An 18,987-nucleotide genomic window follows, 5' to 3' on the forward strand; every position below is an offset into this window, starting at 1 on the left:
CAGCAAGCACCAAGAGTACCAAAATACGAAAGTGTGGAATCAGAGGTAAAAGTGGGAAAACAAATCAAGCTACCAGGAGGCTGACTGGTGGAAGCAATTCCAGCTGCCTCCCTATTGTGAGAAGGTTGAGAGTTCCAGTCCCCACTCTAGATTTTCAGACCATGAGCTAGTACTACTTGGTCTGCAAGTCTAGTGTGTGTTGCCTCAATGGACATTCGTGGCCTTTGAAAAATACACTAAAATGGAGTCCCGTCTGTAGTTTGCACTGGGTCAAGTAGATGCAAAAAATCTTTTTGTCAGCATTTGAAGAGGGACAGGGAATTCTCCTGGTGCTCTGGCCAACATCTATCCTTTAATTAACAGCAAAGACACATTAATTGGTCAATCATCTCAACTCTGTAAAAACTTGCTGTCACACTTGTGTACTTAACAATTATTGCTGTACTTCATTATGTGAAGTGCTTTGAAACACCATATGCTATTTAGACAGAAGAGACTGGATTTTATGTTCCATCGCCAGCTTCAAAGGCCAGAGGAGGTGGGGTGGGGGGTAAGTAAAATCCAGCTCGTGGCTATCCCTCTGCCTACTTGCCAGTCCCAACCTGTCTGGAAATTTATGGGGCTGGGGGAGACGGCCACCACCGGTGTTTTAATTTTATCTGCAACGGGGGAGTCCCATGCTATGCGAGAAACCCAGTAGTTTACGCTGACTAGGATCGAGCAAAGGGGGAGGGAAAATCCTCCTTTGTGGGCCTCCTGGGTCCATCGGAGGCACCCCCACCCCCAGATCTTCTCACCCCCTTGCACTCCTGAGGGTTAACCCTCCCCCGGGCCGTGTTTGAGGCAAGCCTACCTACTGGCCTGGAACTCGGCCCCCTACATCTCCTCACTGGGAAATTCTTCTCTAACCCCAAATGTTGGTCAAACAAGTTCCAGCCAATCACTGTGTCAGGGGAGATATTCCCAAATATTTCACCTATCTTTCATAAGTGAATGTGACTTCAGCCACACTTAGTTAGGTTCACATAAAATCTGCGTACTATAAACCTGCAGACAGTTTCCTCAATGCCTTTCTTCAGATCACTGATCAAGAACAGAGAAACTGTTGCCACTAAAAAAAAATCTACCTTCAACTAGAACGACCACCATTACCTGCCAAATGTTTGCCGATATTTCTCCAATTTTCCTGATTCCTGCATGCTTCAAGCATCCAGATAAATCTGTAAATGATACTCTATAGAAGAACTCATTCCGAGCAGTTAAGGATTGTTGGCCAGAAATCCTAATCTATTGCACTTCCACAACAAACAAAGCTTTAAAAAAGTTCAGGGCAAGGATATTTGCACCTCTGGTATAATATGAGATGCAAATCAGCCAGGGTCAGGATCATTAGATGAGTCCAATTCCTCATAGGGGAAGGATGATTGTAATTCAATTAAAAAAAGGAAATACTTACTGCGTTGCTCTTTTGCAACAATCACAGCAATAAATCCGGGCTTACCTGGGCTCCTCAGTGTGGTGACACTGCCTGTAGTGTCAGCAGTGGCCATTGCTCCTGAATGGCACTGCTGGGAATCACAGAGATGCCGGCGTTCCGAGGAAGGGGCGTAAATCTCACCTTAAAGCAATTAAACACTGATCCCAGTGTTAAATTGTTGCTGGGCAGCTGTTGGGGTTTTGGGTGGACTCCCTACTGACTTTTTAGCTGCTGGATGCAGGGGGTGGGGGCTGGTGGGTGGGATGTTCAAAATTATGAAGGGTTTTATTAAAGTAATTAAGGAGAAACTGCTTTCTCTGGCGTGTGGGTTGGTATCCAGAGGATGCAAAATAATTGGCAAAAGTCTCATAAGAGATTTCTGTTTTTACACAGCAAGTTATGATAATTTGGAAAGCACTGCCTCAAAGTGTGGTGGAACCGCATTTAATAGCATCTTTCAAAAAAAAATTGAATGTATACTTGAAAAGAAAAAATTGCGATGGAGAAAGAGTGACTAATTGGTTAACTCATCCACAGTTGGCACAGGCACAATAGGCTGAAGGCCCTCTTTTTCTACAGTAAGATTTTATGATTCTACTTAGTATCATAACTTTGCTTTGTTTTTTAAATTCATTTAGGGGATGTAGGCGTCGCTGGCTGGGCCAGCATTTATTGCTCCTCCCTAATTGTCCTTGAGAAGATGGTGGTGAGCTGCCTCCTTGAACTGTTGCAGTCCATGTGGTGTAGTTACACCCACAGTGCTGTTAGAGAGGGAGTTCCAGGATTTTGACCCAGTGACAGTGGAAGGAACGGTGATATATTTCCAAGTCAGGATGGTTAGTGGCTTGGAGGAGAACATCCAGGTGATGGTGTTCCCATTATCTGCTGTCTTTGTCCTTCTAGTTGGTAGTGGTCGTGGGTTTGGAAGGTGCTGCCTAAGCAGCCTTGATGGATTTCTGCAGTGCATCTTGTAGAACACTGCTGCCACTGTTTGTCAGTGGTGGAGGGAGTGATTGTTTGTGGATGTGGTGCCAATCAAGCGGCTGCTTTGTCCTAGATGGTGTCAAGCCTCTTGAGTGTTGTTGAAGCTACACTCATCTAGGCAAATGGAGAGCATTCAATCACACTCCTGACTTGTACCTTGTAGATGGTGGGCAGGCTTTGGGGAGTCAGGTGGTGGATTACTCATTGCAGGATTCCTAACCTCTGACATGGCCTTGTAGCCACAGTATTTATATGGCTAGTCCAGCTCAGTTTTTGATCAATGGTAACCCTCAGGTTGTTGATAGTAGGCCATTCAGCGGTGGTAGTACCACTGAATGTCAAGGGGTGATGGTCAGATTCTCTCTTGTCGGAGATGGTTATTGCCTGGTGTGAATGTTACTTGTCAGCCCAAGCCTGGACGTTGTCCAGGTCTTGCTGTATTTGAACAAGGACTGCTTCAGTATCTGAGGACTCCTGATCAGAACCCCTAGGATAAAAGTAAAGTTGGTAGTAAAAAAATATTTCTTTAGCAGAAAGGTGTGTCTGAGAAGTCTCTTTTGATGCCAGCTCTCCAGTGTCACATCTATTTGTTCACTGTGAAGACAGCGGGCCGAGTTTGTACTTACGAGCAATGCCAGAACGACAGTCTACACTGGTCGGTGTACTTGGCCGACCACACGACAAGGTGGTGACGTTCACAGAATAATTTGTGAAGAATGCAACAATTTTCAGATCGAATGGTTTCTCTTTTGAGGGACATGACGAAATGTTGTTAGTTATGACAGTGGTGGAATCTGCTGCACTAATATGAAAGCCTCTGTGCGTTCCGCTCGCACATGTCCACGCCAACTGAAGGATAGGGTGGAGTTCCACTCCGTCACACGTCAGGGAAGAAACTGCGGCTGCATCTGCAGGGAACCAAAACTCATATTATGTAACAATTCAAGTCAACACTTAGGGAAATAAAATTCTGTTCTAAAATATCGTTCCAATTCTTTCCCTTACTTGTGTTATGACTTTCCCCTCACCAGCTTTTGCTCACCCTCTCTCCTGAAGTGGGAGGAATTTTATGGTCCCGAAGTGCTGAGGGTAGGGCTGGAAAATGCGACTTTCAAAAGTCCATCGACTTTAGCGGGATTGGAAAATCCTGCTGGTGGGGGGGGCTGTAAAATTCTGCCCAGTGACTTGCTTCGGTATTATCGCAAGATAATTCTCTCTCTAGTCCCTTGCCCAAGTAGCTCATCTTGTGTGAGCTTGATCAATGTGTCACTATAAAATGTTTGACCACAGGGTACCACCCTAATCTGATTTTCACTGGATAATCAGGACTAGGGAGTTTGACTGATTTTTCTATTCTCTAGCCCAGGTGCTCCAAGATTAACTTCAGCATCTTTTGGCTTACCTGAGATTATTTTACTCAGTCATTCATGGCCATGATTCAAACCTGGATGCTTCCTATCTGGGAAGTTAAGCATCATAATTCATAGTGCATATACCCATTAAACCATTAGGAAAGGCACATCTGTGCTGCTAATCAATGATCAGCACTGGGCAGTGATGTAATGTAAAAGTCTAGTTGAGCATGGAGCTTAGATTCAATGGAGTGAGTAAATATGGAAAAAATAGACTTTTACATATTTGTATTTTAACTTTATTTATTTCTATTTATTTTGTGTCTTCCTTTGAACTGGTTTAGCATGGAATTAGGTTAATTAATTGATTGCTGAAAATAAAGGAAGTGGAAATCAGTGAAAATATTTATCAATGGGTGTGCAATTGGGTGTGATCGCAGTACAAGGATTATTCTCAGCCTGGCAGCATGTTATCAGTGTCTGTTTTGTGACACCTTTACACATCATCTATGCCTCAGACTTAAGTAAAATGACAAAATTGGCAGAAAACACAAAACTCATGAAGAGTTGTTTGGTAGTATAGAGCTTGAGTATTGGTGAAAGAAAGAGGCATGTCTAAGCTTTTTGTCTTGCGCTCATCAGGACACTTGCAAGAATACCAATATAAAGGGGAAAAACAACAAGTTATATGCATATGAAGAGAGTGCTGATTGGTTGGCAAGTGGCGTTGCCATGGAGAACGCACCACTGATGGTGAGTGACAGTTAATTGCTAAGCATTGTTTGAAATTTAAACCAGGCAGCTTGACCCTATTGGTCAAAGCATTGCCCTGAGGAATAAGACAGTGAATGGCTGTCACTCATTTTGTTTAGCTGAAATAGGCGTTGTCTGCAAAGAACAGTGCCCTGTGTATTAATATATGCAGCTTCCAGTACAGCAAGTGTGCCACATTGTGAACCTGACTGACGATCTTAAATTGGTTTTCAGCATAATTCTTAGCACATTGAGGAGTATTTAGTAAATTTTGTCCAATCACAGAATCACATCTGGTGTTCGACACTGTGTTTTGAGTTTTGCAAGCACGGGCTATTTGGGTATGGTCTGTACCCTGCCCGCTGCGAACAGTGGCTGGGACCTGCTGTTTAATAGGATCCCCCAGTCTTTGGGACATACGGCCTACATACCTAGCATCACACTGGGACAGAAATTCATACAGCACATTACTCATTTGTGCGATAGGCAGAACGTCTTTTTGGCTTGACAGCAGCATCCTGCTACTGGCAAATACCACTCGTGCTGCTATTGCATAGTAGCAGCGTGAAACAGCTAGCTTCACATGTTGCTCACATTTTTGAGATACCTTTTTTTGAGATACCCTGGAAGGGCAAAATCTCAAAAATTTGAATGCAGGTGAAGCTCTTGGATTCACGCTGCTACTATAGAATAGACCACTTTCAGCAGATAGTATTGATTAATTCAAATACAAATTAGATAGGTTTCTGTCAGAGAATATTTTGAGATACGGTGTGCGAGCAATTTGAGTCATGACATATGGTAATAGTAGCAACGCTTAGGGCGAACTGGTGACTTTGGACCTATGGTTCAAAAAGCTTTCCATGACAGAGATTTTTCTTGCCTCATGTCTATGTCCGTTGTAGACTAACTGATAGAGATTGATTGTGCGAGTAGTTAACAACTCCTTTACATCAGGTGACTGCCAGAATGGTTGCAGGTGAACTTGAACCAGCCAGCTCTTTTTTCATATAGAAATTCCTATGTTCCTGTTACATAAATAACAAAATAATCTGTTCCCTGATTTGTTTTTTCATTGGCAGTTGAGCTATGCAATAAGACAGCAGAAATTTAATATGTTATTAGTCTTGAGCAATGAGGCACCAGTAGGGTGCAAATTAGCTCAGTTTTGACATACACAGTGTAAAATTATACATGGAGGGGTTACATTTGATTTCATTCCACTTACATTCCATTTCATTTACAAAACAGATCTAGTTTAATATGGATTGGGAAGGGAGGGAGGAAAGAAGAAATTGAAAATATGCAATACATGTTTTGTGCACGCACATTGTGGGAAGAGTCTCTGACTGCCAGTTTCTAAGCCTGGGGAGCAGCTCAGCTTACTAAACCAGTATGAGAGGCTGAAGTGTTCTTGGAATGCATATTATAAGAGGCGGTCAGACCACAGGCAGAATGAGGAAATGAAGAAGAGAAATGTGAGACCATCCACGGAGGTAGGAAGAAGAGATAGTGCAAGGATCTTCCAGATGTGTTGAATTTACAAACAGACATTCAGTGCTGAATACAGCAATTTGCGGGTGACTAATGACAAGCAAAGCCACAGCACTGAGGATCCAGTGATTACCAAAAAGGAAAAGTTAAATATAGAAACACACACTACAGGGATTTCGTGGTAAGGGGAATAGACATTTGTTCTGTAGCTGCAATCAAGAGTCCCAAAAGGCTTGTTGCTCTACAAGGATCAGGTCTGGGGGTATCAGGGAGAAGGTACAAAATACTTTTGAGAGGAACAGACACAAGTCATGGTTTGTATTGGAATCAATAACAGGAAGAAAAACTGAGGTGCTTAAGAGGAACGATCAGAAATTGGAATATAAATTAAAGAGAAGGTCCTCATTCAGTATAGGAACAGAAAGGTGAGGGTGGGAAATACACTGATGGAGAAATAGTGCAGCAAGGTTGAGATATTTAAGACATAGGGATTAAACCAATGACATGGGTGAAGGATTTCATCTGAAAAGGACTACAGGAAATGTCTTCAGTGCTTAGGTGGGCTTAAACTGATATGGCACAGAGTAGAGAAAAAGTAAGATGGTTAAGTCACAGAAATTTGAATGCAGAAAGCTTTGTAACAAAATTATGAAGTATCAGAAGCATTAATAACAATGGAATGCACATAACAGCTTCACTTTGGAGAAGTCAGGCAAAGTACTATTGGTTATAACAATTTAGAGAAAAACAAAGAGAGAGAATAAAGTAATGGAACCTCTATTTTAAAGTCCTACATTCCATCCTTATTTCTATATCTTCCATTATAAATTCCTAGATCCACATTTATAATGGACACTGCCTATATAAACTTATTGCATGTCAACATATCCACTGGGGAGGATGAAAGTTCAGTGTGCCAATTTCCACATGTGAATATAGTAACTTATAATCGGAGGAATTGACAGGAAGTAGGTGCTGCTGCAACATTTCTAACACAAACATCGCAATCTTATGACTTTGAAATGGCTGAGATAGGTCACTCTATATTGATGTGGGTCAAAAGAGCACAGGTGATATGAAGTGAGGGCAGAGAAAATGGCAAGGTGAGTTTGTAAGGAGAAAGATCATGAGAAGAAAAACAACAGTGAGATTAATTTTTGATTTCTTTAGGGAAGGAGTGACCCACAATGCTGGGCTGAATGGCCTCTGGTCAACTTCTATTGCTCTATGAGCAAAGGGTCCTAATTTAATGGAAGGCTGCATGCTAGAAAGTAAAGTAATAACATTAGAAGTGCCTCCAATAAACTTCAAATATATGTTACAAAAGAAAATTATTTTTAAATCTCATTGACGCTAAAATGAATATTGCTTATCCTCTTGAACTGGGGCTCCAGTTTGGATCTCAGCTAGCACAAAGAGTGAGAGGAAGAGACTGTTCCCATTGGTGGAAGGCTTGAGAACTAGGGAACACAGCTTATTGGCAAAAGAAGCAATTGCAACATGAGGAAAGACTTTTTTATGCAGTGAGTGGTTAGGATCTGGAATGTCCTGCCTGAGACTGTGATGGAGGCAGGTTCAATCATAGCATTCAAAGAGGAATTGGATTATTATCTGAAAAAGAAAAATGTGCAGGGCAACAGTGAACAATTGGGAGGCAGTGGCACTTGTGAATTGCTCCTACAGGGCATAGACATGATGGACTGAATGGCCTCCTTCTGTGCTGTAACCATTTTATGATTCTAATTAATATACCGTATTCAGGTGCTTGAACCAGTATTAGTGCACCTGGGGCAGTCTCTTGGGTCTAGTGCAAAGGTGGTCTAACAGCTGACAAACAGAAAAGAATCGAAGCCACTTCCTCCTTTTAAAACGGGTGTTGCTGTCACTCTCCTTTCAGCGCTCCAACGTGATTTTAATTCACATGAGTCATGTGATTGATATGAACTTGGATCCTCCCTGCTCTTGTTTTCATGCAATGGAGCTACCATCTGCTTACATGTTTCATGTCCCTATAAATGAACATTTTTTGGGTGAATGCGTGCATTTGGTTACATGTGTAAGTAGTTATGCAGAATTGGAAGAATTACTTGTCTTTGACAGCTGATGATACAAAGATTAGGACAGACATATTGACAAGTAACTGGGAGCTTCAGCACTTACCAGTGCAATGTTTCAAGCTGACAGGGCTTCCTTCAGCATCATTTGCTGCCAGTGTGATGACAGTGAATATGAAATTATCTCCTGACGTCAAGCCACTGACAGTAATAGAATTGATGTTGACTGTGTTATTGGAAGGTGGATTCTCATCTGTTTGCACTCTGTATTTGTACTCATCCTTGTGCCCAAGCGGCTTGTCCCATGCCAGATTTATAGAGGTCGTGTTGCTACTTACAACAATGGGATTTCTGATGGGGTTTGGTCCTGGGGGCAAAAATGCAAGTTAGAGATTCTGTTTTATTTGCTCCCTTTCTTAATTTTCCTCCCCCACTTAATACCAACTCCTTGATGGAAAGAAATCTACTGTTATTAGACACTGCCAATGCTACTATTGATTAGGCTTACTTCCTTCAGTGTCCTCGGATGTATCTGATCCAATCCTGGTGACTTATCAACTGTAAGTACTGCCAGCCTTTCTAATACCACCTCTTCATCAATTTTTAAGTACCCAGTATCTCAACTACCTCTTCTTTCACTATGACCTTGGCAGCATCTTCATCTCGGTAAAGACAGATGCAAAGTACTCATTTAGTACCTCAGGCCTGCCCTCTGCCCATGCATGGATCCCTTTTTGGACCCTTATCAGCCCTACTCCTCCTTTTCCCACTCTTAATATTTATATGTCTGTGGAAGATTTTTGGATTCCCTTTTATGTTGGCTGCCAGTCTCTTCTCATTCTCTCTCTGTTGCTCCTATTTACTTTATTGTTTCCCCTTTGAATTTTCTGTATCCAGCCTGGTTTTTGCAATGTATTATCAAAATGACATCTGTTATATGTATCCTTTTCTGCTTATTTTATCCTCTGTTTTGTCATCCAGGGAGCTGACATTAATTGCTTTATCTTTCCTCCTTGTGGGAATGCACCTCGACTGCACCCAAATTATCTCCAAAGTGCTCAATTACAGTTTGCCTGCCAATCTTTGATTCTTATTTGTCTGGTCCAAATCAGTTCATTGTTATGGGTCCTCTCCTAATTAATTTTTACCATGGATTGCTTTTTATTCTTTTCCATAGCTGACCTAAACCTTATGTTGCAGTGATCAACGTCCGCTAAATTTTCCCCTACTGACACCTCTCTGCTTGTCTCACCACCAGAACCAGATGCAAAGCCTCCTTTCTCATTGGACTGGAAACATACTGCTGTAGAAAATTCTCCTGAACACGCTCTAGAAACTCCTCCCCCTCTCTGCCCTTTACGGTAATATTATTCCAGTCTATGTCAGAATAATTAAGGTCTGCTATTATAACTACTTTATAGTTTTTATACCTCTCTGTAATTTCCTTGTAAATTTGTTCCTCTAATTCTTTCCTGCCAGTTGGTGGCCTATAAAATACATCCAGTCGTGTAATGGTACCTCTATTGTTTCTTAGCGCTACCCAAATAGATCCTGTCCTTGATCTTCTAGGACATTCTCTCTCTGTTGCACTTTATAATTCTTCTAAATTAATACTGTCAGCCTCTTCCTTTATCTATCTTTCCAGGACACCTTATTTCCAGCAATATTTAGTACTCAGTCCTGCTCCTTTTTGAGCCAGGTCTCCATCGTCAACATGACATCATATCCTCAATGTGGCTATCTGCGCCTACAGTTCCCATCCCATATTTATCACACTCTGTGTTCACAAACATGCACAATAAACCCAATTTAGACCTTATTGCATTTCCTCTTCCTCTGACCCAACCTAATACCTTACATTTGAATATTGCTGAAAAGAGAGACATGTTGCTGAAGCCTTTCAGTAGCAGTGTGATGCCAATTACGAAGGCAGTACATCCCAGCAATTGGCTGAATGAATCAAAGCACATGTTCCTTTGCAAAAATAAAAATAAAAATACCTGGAAAAACTCAGCAGGCCAGGCAGCATCTATGGAGAGGAACACAGTTAACGTTTCGAGTCCGTATGACTCTTCAACAGAACTAAGTAAAAATAGAAGAGAGATGAAATATAAGCTGGTTTCGGAGGGGGGGGGGTGGGGGTAGGACAAGTAGAGCTGGATAGAGGGCCAGTGATAGGTGAAGATAGCCAAAAGATGTCATAGACAAAAGAACAAAGAGGTGTTGAAGGTGGTGATATTATCTAAGGAATGTGCTAATTAAGGGTAGAAAGCAGGACGAGCAAGATACAGATAGCCCTAGTGGGGGTGGGGTGAAGGAATCGAAATAGGCTAAAAGGTAGAGATAAAACAATGGATGGAAATACATTTAAAAATAATGGAAATAGGTGGGAAAAGAAAAATCTATATAAATTAATGGAAAAGGGGTGGGGATCGGAAAGGGGGTGGGGATGGAGGGGAGAGTTCATGAACTAAAATTGTTGAACTCAATATTCAGTCCGGAAGGCTGTAAAGTGCCTAGTCGGAAGATGAGGTGCTGTTCCTCCAGTTTGTGTTGAGCTTCATTGGAGCAATGCAGCAGGCTAAGGACAGACATGTGGGCATGAGAGCAGGATGGAGTGTTGAAATGGCAAGTGACAGGGAGGTCTGGGTCATGTTGGTGGACAGACCGAAGGTGTTCTGCAAAGCGCTCACCCAGTCTGCGATTGGTCTCCAATGTAGAGGAAACTGCATTGAGAGCAACGAATGCAGTAGACTAAATTGAGGTAAGTGCAAGTGAAATGCTGCCTCACTTGAAAGGAGTGTTTGGGCCCTTGGATGGTGAGGAGAGGGGAAGTAAATGGGGCAGGTGTTGCACCTTCTGTGGTTGCATGGGAAGGTGCCATGGGAGGGGGTTGAGGTGTAGGGGGCGATGGAGGAGTGGACCAGGGTGTCCCGGAGGGAACGATCCCTGCGGAATGCCGCCGGGGGCGGGGGGGGCGGTGGGTGGTGGTGGTGAAGGGAAGATGTATTTGGTGGTGGCATCATGTGTGTTCCTCTCCACAGATGCTGCCAGGCCTGCTGAGTTTTTCCAGGTATTTTTACTTTTGTTTTGGATTTCCAGCATCCGCAGTTTTTTGCTTTTATCTCATATGTTCCTTTGGTTGTTCATAATAGGCAGAGTACAGAGCGTACTCAACCAGCCTGAGCTTGCAAAACCCTAAAGAAAACATCTATTGTTGGGTGTGATTCTGTGACTGAACAAACCTGAGTACACTAACAGCTACACTAACCATCAATTTAAGATAATCAGTTGAGCTCGTAACATGGCTCATTTACCTTGCTAGAAGTGACATGCACTCATACATAGGGACCTGGCTTGGCCTGAATAGCCAAGTGGTTATGGTACTGGGTTTGTAACCCCAAGATCAAGAGTTCAAATCTCACAATGGCAAACTATGAAACAATGTAACTTCATCTGAAACAGGTGGAAATGGGTTTGTACTCGAAAGAGTTACATAGGGACCTGTTCTCTGCAAACAAAAGGAATATGTTCAAGCTTTGCACATGTTTTGAATTACTCAGGAGCTTGGGGAGCTGATAGTTTCCCATTGATTTTTCCAAAATAATGTCTCATCCAGAGTTGACTTGCCAACCAATCAACATGCTTTTCTCCTAAAGTATAAATTGTTGCGATCCTTTGAAATTAGGCTTTCTTGTGTTTGTCCTGATGAGTGCAAGACAAAAGCTTCAGCAACAGCTCTCTTCTTTCAGCGGTTTTCTGTGCTATGAAGTGACCTTACTATTTTTTTTACACTACTGCTATCTGTCTCTCCCAATTCCTTATGCAGCTTGTTTTTCCTCTCTAATGTTACATCCTGGTTTCTCCTGCCAAATTGAACCTTCCCCAATAGCACTGGTTATTGCTCCCAGCTGATTAGCCACAGCTTGTCTGGCCATACAGGTTCCATCTCCTCTTGGACGGTTCCAACATGTCAGGAATCTAACAGCCCTCACTCCTGCACCATCTCTCTAGTCATGCATTCAACTTCTCCATCCTCCTATTTCTATATTCAGAGCGCATGCGACAAAACTGAAGTGAAGATTGCTATCTTTGATGTCTTGCTTGCTAGTTTCTTCCATGACAGCATTCCCAAAATGAGTAACTCTTCATCAGAAGAGTCAGAAACACCTTATGCTGGGGCATTTTGGGTATGAAGCGACAACCTGGCACTGTCTGCTGGAGCATCAATGTGCAATGTATTATTTAATGTTCAGAGTGTCAAGAAGATTCATGGCACAACTCAACTCAATTATTCATGGCAGATATCAAAAAAGGTCCCAACTGCATTCCTTCCTTAGGGAGAAATTCTGGAAGGAAATAACATCAATAATTGGAGATTCAAGTCTTGAACTACCAGTTAGTAATTATGGAAAGCTCCACTGATCCAGAGACAAGGACTATGGAACATGAATTGAACCTGTTTATGCTCATTACAAGAAATTGACATTGATGTAATTGTAGATGGAATTAATTTTTTCATCTACCTCCACCCAGTTAGGCCACACTATTTCAATGATCTACTAAATTCAGCTGATGAACTCTACAGAAGGTTGGACGGCAAACATAAGAGAACATTTTTCATTTAGATAAATAGCCAAACATAAATTCCAGTCTTCTATGAAGGAAAAACAGCACAGGGCACTTACGTGTGTAGAGAGATATTGTCACAACACTGCTGATCAAATTCTCACGGATAGTGGTAAAAACAGTTATGATGTACTCGGTTCCAGAGTCAAGGTCAGATATAATAGATTTGTTATCTTTTACAGAATGAACTATTTCATTTGCTTTTTGTGCCACCTTGTAGGCAACAGTAAAGTTGTATGTTCCAATATCCATATTTTCAGGCCTTGGCCAGCCAAACTCAATGGTGGAATTAGTGAAGCTAGTCACCACTATGGTTCCAGGTGGTGAGGGAACTGTGGAAGAAATATTTTTTTTTTATCCTGGAACATTTTTGCATGACAAAAACATAGAATTCACACATTTTAGAAACTGCAATGACTCAGTCTTGGTTTTACAGCACCCTAAATATGGTTATCAAATGGTATTGGTTGCCATATGTCCCAAGATGCAAAAACATAGCCACATCTGTGGTCATAATCCCCAAAGAAACTTCTGTTTTAGCATTTAAAAAATAATACAAGTCTACATTTTACACTGCAGATACTCATCAACAATCACAATAGAAACCTATCATAGTGACCAACTTGGTGGTCTAGGATTCGTCTGTCAGAGGAAGCTGCTCTAGGAGTGGATTCTGCTGGAATGTGTCCTGAGCCAGTAAAAAGTTTTGAAAGCATTATTTTTAAATTGACATCTTGACTGTCAAATTCCTAAGTTCTGTTACCTATGATCCATCACATTAACTAATTGCTAAGTAACTGGATTGCATCTGTCAAACTCATTTTAGAAAGGACTTCTAATGCCAGAAGAGGTGATGTTCACTCCATCATTGTGCAATAGGTTCAGAAGTGTAAGGACAATAGTTGACCCTCTACACCTCCCAAAATGGCAAAAATGAATACTAGAACTGGGATATTAAAATAAAAACAGAGGTTGTTGGACATAAAAAGGACTTTCATGTCTCCATTTGTGTCAACACGGAGATGAAGGGCTTTAAAAGTGACAGGGTTTGGGGTGGGGGGGGTGGCGGCGGGAGTTGGGGGGGCGCTGGGGCCTGATTCCCATCCCTATCACCATCTCTGGTAATTTTTGCATGTAGGTGCATGTAGCAAACCTACACACTTTACTCACATCCTTGCCTATGTCATTGCAGCAGTGGACATTTCAGACCTCCCACAATTTTGATAGACACAAAATTACCTGGAAAAACTCAGCAGGTCTGGCAGCATCGGCGGAGAAGAAAAGAGTTGACGTTTCGAGTCCTCATGACCCTTCAACAGTGTTCTGAAGACTTGAACCGTCGACTCTTTTCTTCTCCGCCGATGCTGCCAGACCTGCTGAGTTTTTCCAGGTAATTCTGTTTTTGTTTTGGATTTCCAGCATCCGCAGTTTTTTGTTTTTAACAACTTTGATGGAGTTGGGCTGGCTTTTACAGGAGATGTAGTTCACGTCTTCTCAGAGGTGTTGTGAACTATGAAGGGAATACTAGTCTGGCATTGGAAACCCCCCCAAAAATCCATCAGAAATTCAACATTTCCTTTTGAAAAAAATGTCCTTATTATTTACCCATAAAACTGCCAATCAAATACACACACACTGTGAAGAAACCTTTCATCTATTTCACAGTTCTTAATCTTGTCCAAATAAACAAATAGGCATTGCAAACCAACTTTAAAGAAAGGTCAAATTATTGCAAGGTAATAAAGCTGTCAATCAAAAAAAGCTAGCAGTCCACTTCTAACTAACTGTATAAACAAATGCTTATCAGGCTGAGTCCATTAGCTGTACTGGGAACTTAGTTAAGCATTCATAATGAGGCCATGTGGCAAAACAGATGTCTGTCCATCTGTTCAGCCTGCTTCTGTTGGTTTGCTTACCAGATGGCCTCATTATGAATGCTTGGCTGAGCTACAAGAATGCCTGGCAGGAGTTTGTTTACACGGTTGTAAAGCTTTGTTTTATTGACAGTTTTTTTTTACATTGTCAGAACTTAATCTTTCTTCTTTCTTTTAAATTGGTTTTCAATATCTGTGTGTTTATTTGGACAAGATTAAGACTTGCGAAGTGCTTTGAAGGTTTCTTCAATGGGCTCTCACTGAGTGTTTTATTGGCAGTTTCATGAGACGGTAAGAGGGGCAATTTCTTTCAAAAGGATTTTTGAATGGCTTTTTTTTATTTCATGAACATTGCGAAGACTTGCTAATGTTATTATATGGCTTATTGGTTGTGGACCTATTGCATTCTGGGTGAGTTGACATGGCAGGAACATGGGAAGTATAAGGAGACATAGTGGTGACTGGAGGGTTAGGGGTGAAGGCTAAATGGTCTAACAGCTATGAATGCAAGTGGGCCAGTGTCCCACAGGGAGGACTGCCTTCTAACCTGCCAGCCTCACCATCACCCACCTCTATTCTATCCTGAGGACTGCCTTTGGACACAGCTGGCCCATCTCCAGCCCATGCCCACCTCCCTGACATGAGAATATCGTGGGCGGGCTCCTCCAGACAGAAATGGGATTGCGGGGTTGGGAAAATTTCCCAACTCCTGATACCCATTTCACTGATGAAAATCCAAACCATAGAGTAAGTCAGTAAGCATTTGTAAACAGAAAAATTAACATTTTGGATGCAACTTAAAATCAAGAGATAAAGGAACTGCCTCGCATATTGCAGATGAGAGGATGAGACAGAATAAACACTCCAAACATCAAGAGAAAGTCCATGTACTAAATGGCCTAAAATTGCTTAACTGAAAATCAAGAACCTGTTACTTTTCATAAAAGGTCAATGAAAAGATACTAGAAGAATGTACAATGGAAAATATGGGAAGACAAGGGGCCTGGAAGGAAAATAGAAAATGCTGGACAAACATTGAGGTCTACCTGTCCTGAAGAGAGAAAATACAAGTCAACACCCCAGCAAAAGACCAACAAAATTACTGGTAGATGAAAATATCTACAGCTGTAGCCATTAACTTGGTCCCTGAACCTCCAAATGACTAGAGATTCCAAACTTGGCTTACACTGGTTTTCATTTAGGTGCAAGGATGGAGAGTTGTGATCTGCCTGTGCTGGCTGTGCTGGAAAAGCCCAGCATGTAAATTGCATGTTGGCACCTCATGACCACAATTGTACTGTAAAGCCAGTGTATCGCCCATATTGCTGGCTGGCTGATGGCGAAATGATAGTGGGGGCTAACAGAGTGTGAGGTTAGCATGTGTTCCTGCAAGCTTTCAGCTCTTAAAGGTAGACTGCTTCTCAAAGGGAAGGTGTGCTACTGAACTGAAGGCTGACAGTAAGTGATCTTGGAACACTGAAGATCAGAAACATTGAAGCTCAGAAAAATGGCACACCACTCAAGTGAGAGGGCTCCAAGTCTCAGTGATGCCATGTTGAAGGTAGTAGTGACCTAAGCGGAGGCCGGAAGTGAGGCCATGGCTGGTATTTTCCATGCTTGCCAGGGTCAGGCTTGTTCGGTGGCGTGAGCGTACAATATGGCACGATAGGTTTCACAACAGCATGAATCCAGTTCGCGACTGTCTGCTCAGCCTGCTAATGGCAGGCCGCGTTCTCTGCCAGCGGTTGTTGGGAACGTCATTGTAATACATCGGAATTTCATTTTTAGGCGTGCCTGCCGGAATTGTCCCTCCTCCTCCGGATCGTCCGCCCATGTGGGCGGGAAAACACGCCGATGTGTTTCATAACAGCAAATAAATGATGTGCAACTGGTGCGCTGCACTTCACTCAGGATTTCAAGGTTTGTTTGCCTATCTTGCTTCAGTCAGCATTCGCAGTCATCAGCACCAGACTTCACAGACAGCACCACATCACTTTTAGGGGGGCTCACAGGCAGGTCTCTACCCACCAGATCAGTCGTGTGTGGGAGGCTTTTCAATGGCTGCAGGGCTAGGGCTTGATTGGTGAAGGGGGAGAAGTGGCCTCAGGCAAAGGAAGAGAATGCAGGACGAAGGCTGTTCTGGGGAAGGAGAGTATCCCAAGGTGTGTGGGGGTACATGTTGATCTGAGCAAGGTGTCTCAAGATGTTGAGGGCTCAGGAGGCAGTTTCCATGGGAGATGAAGCCAGATGGACATGTGAGGGTATGTGTGAGAGAATGGGTGGTGATGTCCCTTGAGCTGTCAGTGAGTGAGATGACAGTGAATGTGTGATGGGCTTGAGTGTGTGAGTTTAGAGTGATGAGATGGTTGCCATTCCCTGGCTGCACTGATGAGATCATTCATCCTCTATCTGCATTGAATGGCCAACCTCTTCTGTGTAGCATTGGCGTTGATCAACAGTGCCATGCCACGGCCTCCCAAGCCTGGTTGGTCACACCGCTGCCCATCCTGTGGCCAGAGCGGGATAGAGGACATTGCGGCAAGCCTCCACAGTGTCCAAAAGGTGTTCCAGTGACATGTCACTAAACCTGGGGGCTGCAGGCTTTTTGCCTTTGGTGGACATCTTCCCCACAGTAGTCATGGCCTGAGATGTGTGCACATGGCTGGACTTTAAATATGGCACCTGCATGATGAAGCAGCGAGGTGATGGTGTGGCAGGCAAATGAAAGCCTGCCCACCATTGAAATGGCATGTTTCCCAGGAATGCATAACTAATGTGGCGGATTTGGGATGATATGGCATGAAAACCCACTACTGCTGCTGGAACGTTGTTTTACCTGCCCGCTACCTCACTTAGTGCAAATCTGGGATGATTCCGCCCCATGTTTTGCAGGGGGTCTGCAGGAGCCTCCAACGTGAGTGGGAGCATGTGGTAAGGGAGATGAATGCCAACAGTGTAGCCCCAGGGGCCTGGTAGCAGTATTGCAAGAAGTTTAATGACCTCACACATGTGGTCAAGGTCACTAAATGCATCCTCAAATGATATCTCCTACTCACCACACCACCAACCTCTCTCACTGCTCAGTGTACCATAGCCCTATCATTCACTTATTAGCACTTACCAGTACTCAGGACTCGCATCTAACATTCACATACTCCATTTCAACCCAACAGATCTTCCAAAGATTCCAGCCTCACCCTTAACTCTTACTACCTCCACATAGCTCCAGTTATTCAAAGCAGACCAGAGTGCAACATAAGCACTGACATCCTGCCCTCTTTTTTGCAGGATAAGGTTGCACATAACAGAAGGGAGACTGAAAGAAGTGGTCAGCAGTGCTCGGGGGCTGGCACGACTCCATCCTGAGACTCCTTGAGGAGATGATGCTTAGAATCATGAGTCCAGCAACAACAGCGCCCATGGTAGCTTGCACTGCTGAGGCCATCCAAGATGACAGTAATTTGCTGCCTCATGCCTCCTCTCAACTCCCTCCTCATTCTCACCCAATTGCCATTGGTGTGAACATGGACCACCTGCTTTCATCCCTATGTTCCTTCCTTATCCTCCCATTCTGTTTTTATGCTTTCAATACCCTGAAACTGCCACTTAGGCAGCTTCAACAAAGCCAGGAAAAATAATAAGGGTAGCCCCACATCAGTGATGAGGAAGCACCATTACTCAATTTCCCAGTTTCCAGCTTAGAAAATGGCATTGTGCATACCTTAAATACTTTGTACGAAGTTTATTTTGTGCACAAAAGACACTGAGGGATTGGACAAGGGTGAATAGCTCACTTTTGCTTGTATAGTTGAATATGCTGTTGGATAAAAGTGTTATACGAAAGGTGAAGGCTTTTATTGGTGGCTTTTATTATTGGATAATGGCCAAGGGAACACTGTAATGGGTATTTCAGATGGATGTACCAGTAGGGAATGGTGGGTTTACGTTGGTCTAGAAACAAAAATCAAATCAGGGTTTAATATTCTGCTCTTTCACAGCCCATCTTGTTAAAAGAAATTTAGAATACCTCCTCCTCCAGCTGTTCCTCCTCAACCTCTAGCTGTCCCTCTTCCTCCTTCCTCTATGCAGAGTTTCCCATTTCTGCATCCTTTGATCCATTTATTGGTCATGTTGAGATCAAGCTGTACTGCAACCACAGCTGTCATACCTCGGGCAGGAATTCCTCCGTTCTCACTGACTGTTAAACACCAGCTCTCAAAACCCAACTTTAAAAACACTCCATTGTGTTTCCACAAACTCAGCCTAAGCATAAGCTATTCTAAAAAACCTGACTTGCTGGTTGAGTTGACCTGCTTGGCCCTTTAAAAAACACTATGACAGGGTCCATCTTGCAGCGCTGTGCTTGTTCT

The 18,987-nt window shown here is 42.9% G+C and overlaps 1 protein-coding gene across 3 annotated transcripts in view; it reads right to left on the reverse strand.

Annotated features, from left to right (window-relative positions):
• The window catches only part of ptprja (protein tyrosine phosphatase receptor type Ja), a 168,029-nt gene that overhangs the window by 54,932 nt on the left and 94,110 nt on the right, over window positions 1-18,987 (reverse strand). For all 3 annotated transcript variants that reach the window (XR_005944303.1, XM_041198437.1, XM_041198436.1), the window contains 3 exons: window positions 12,803-13,075; window positions 8,221-8,481; window positions 3,088-3,369 (listed from right to left, as the gene is read on the reverse strand). Coding sequence is in view for 2 of the 3 variants with exons in the window: in XM_041198437.1 (XP_041054371.1) it covers window positions 3,088-3,369; window positions 8,221-8,481; window positions 12,803-13,075 (816 nt within the window). In the remaining variant the exon portion in view is untranslated. The remainder of the gene's footprint in view (window positions 1-3,087; window positions 3,370-8,220; window positions 8,482-12,802; window positions 13,076-18,987) is intronic.

Source organism: Carcharodon carcharias, chromosome 10, assembly GCF_017639515.1.
Source record: "Carcharodon carcharias isolate sCarCar2 chromosome 10, sCarCar2.pri, whole genome shotgun sequence".
Taxonomy (NCBI): domain Eukaryota; kingdom Metazoa; phylum Chordata; class Chondrichthyes; order Lamniformes; family Lamnidae; genus Carcharodon; species Carcharodon carcharias.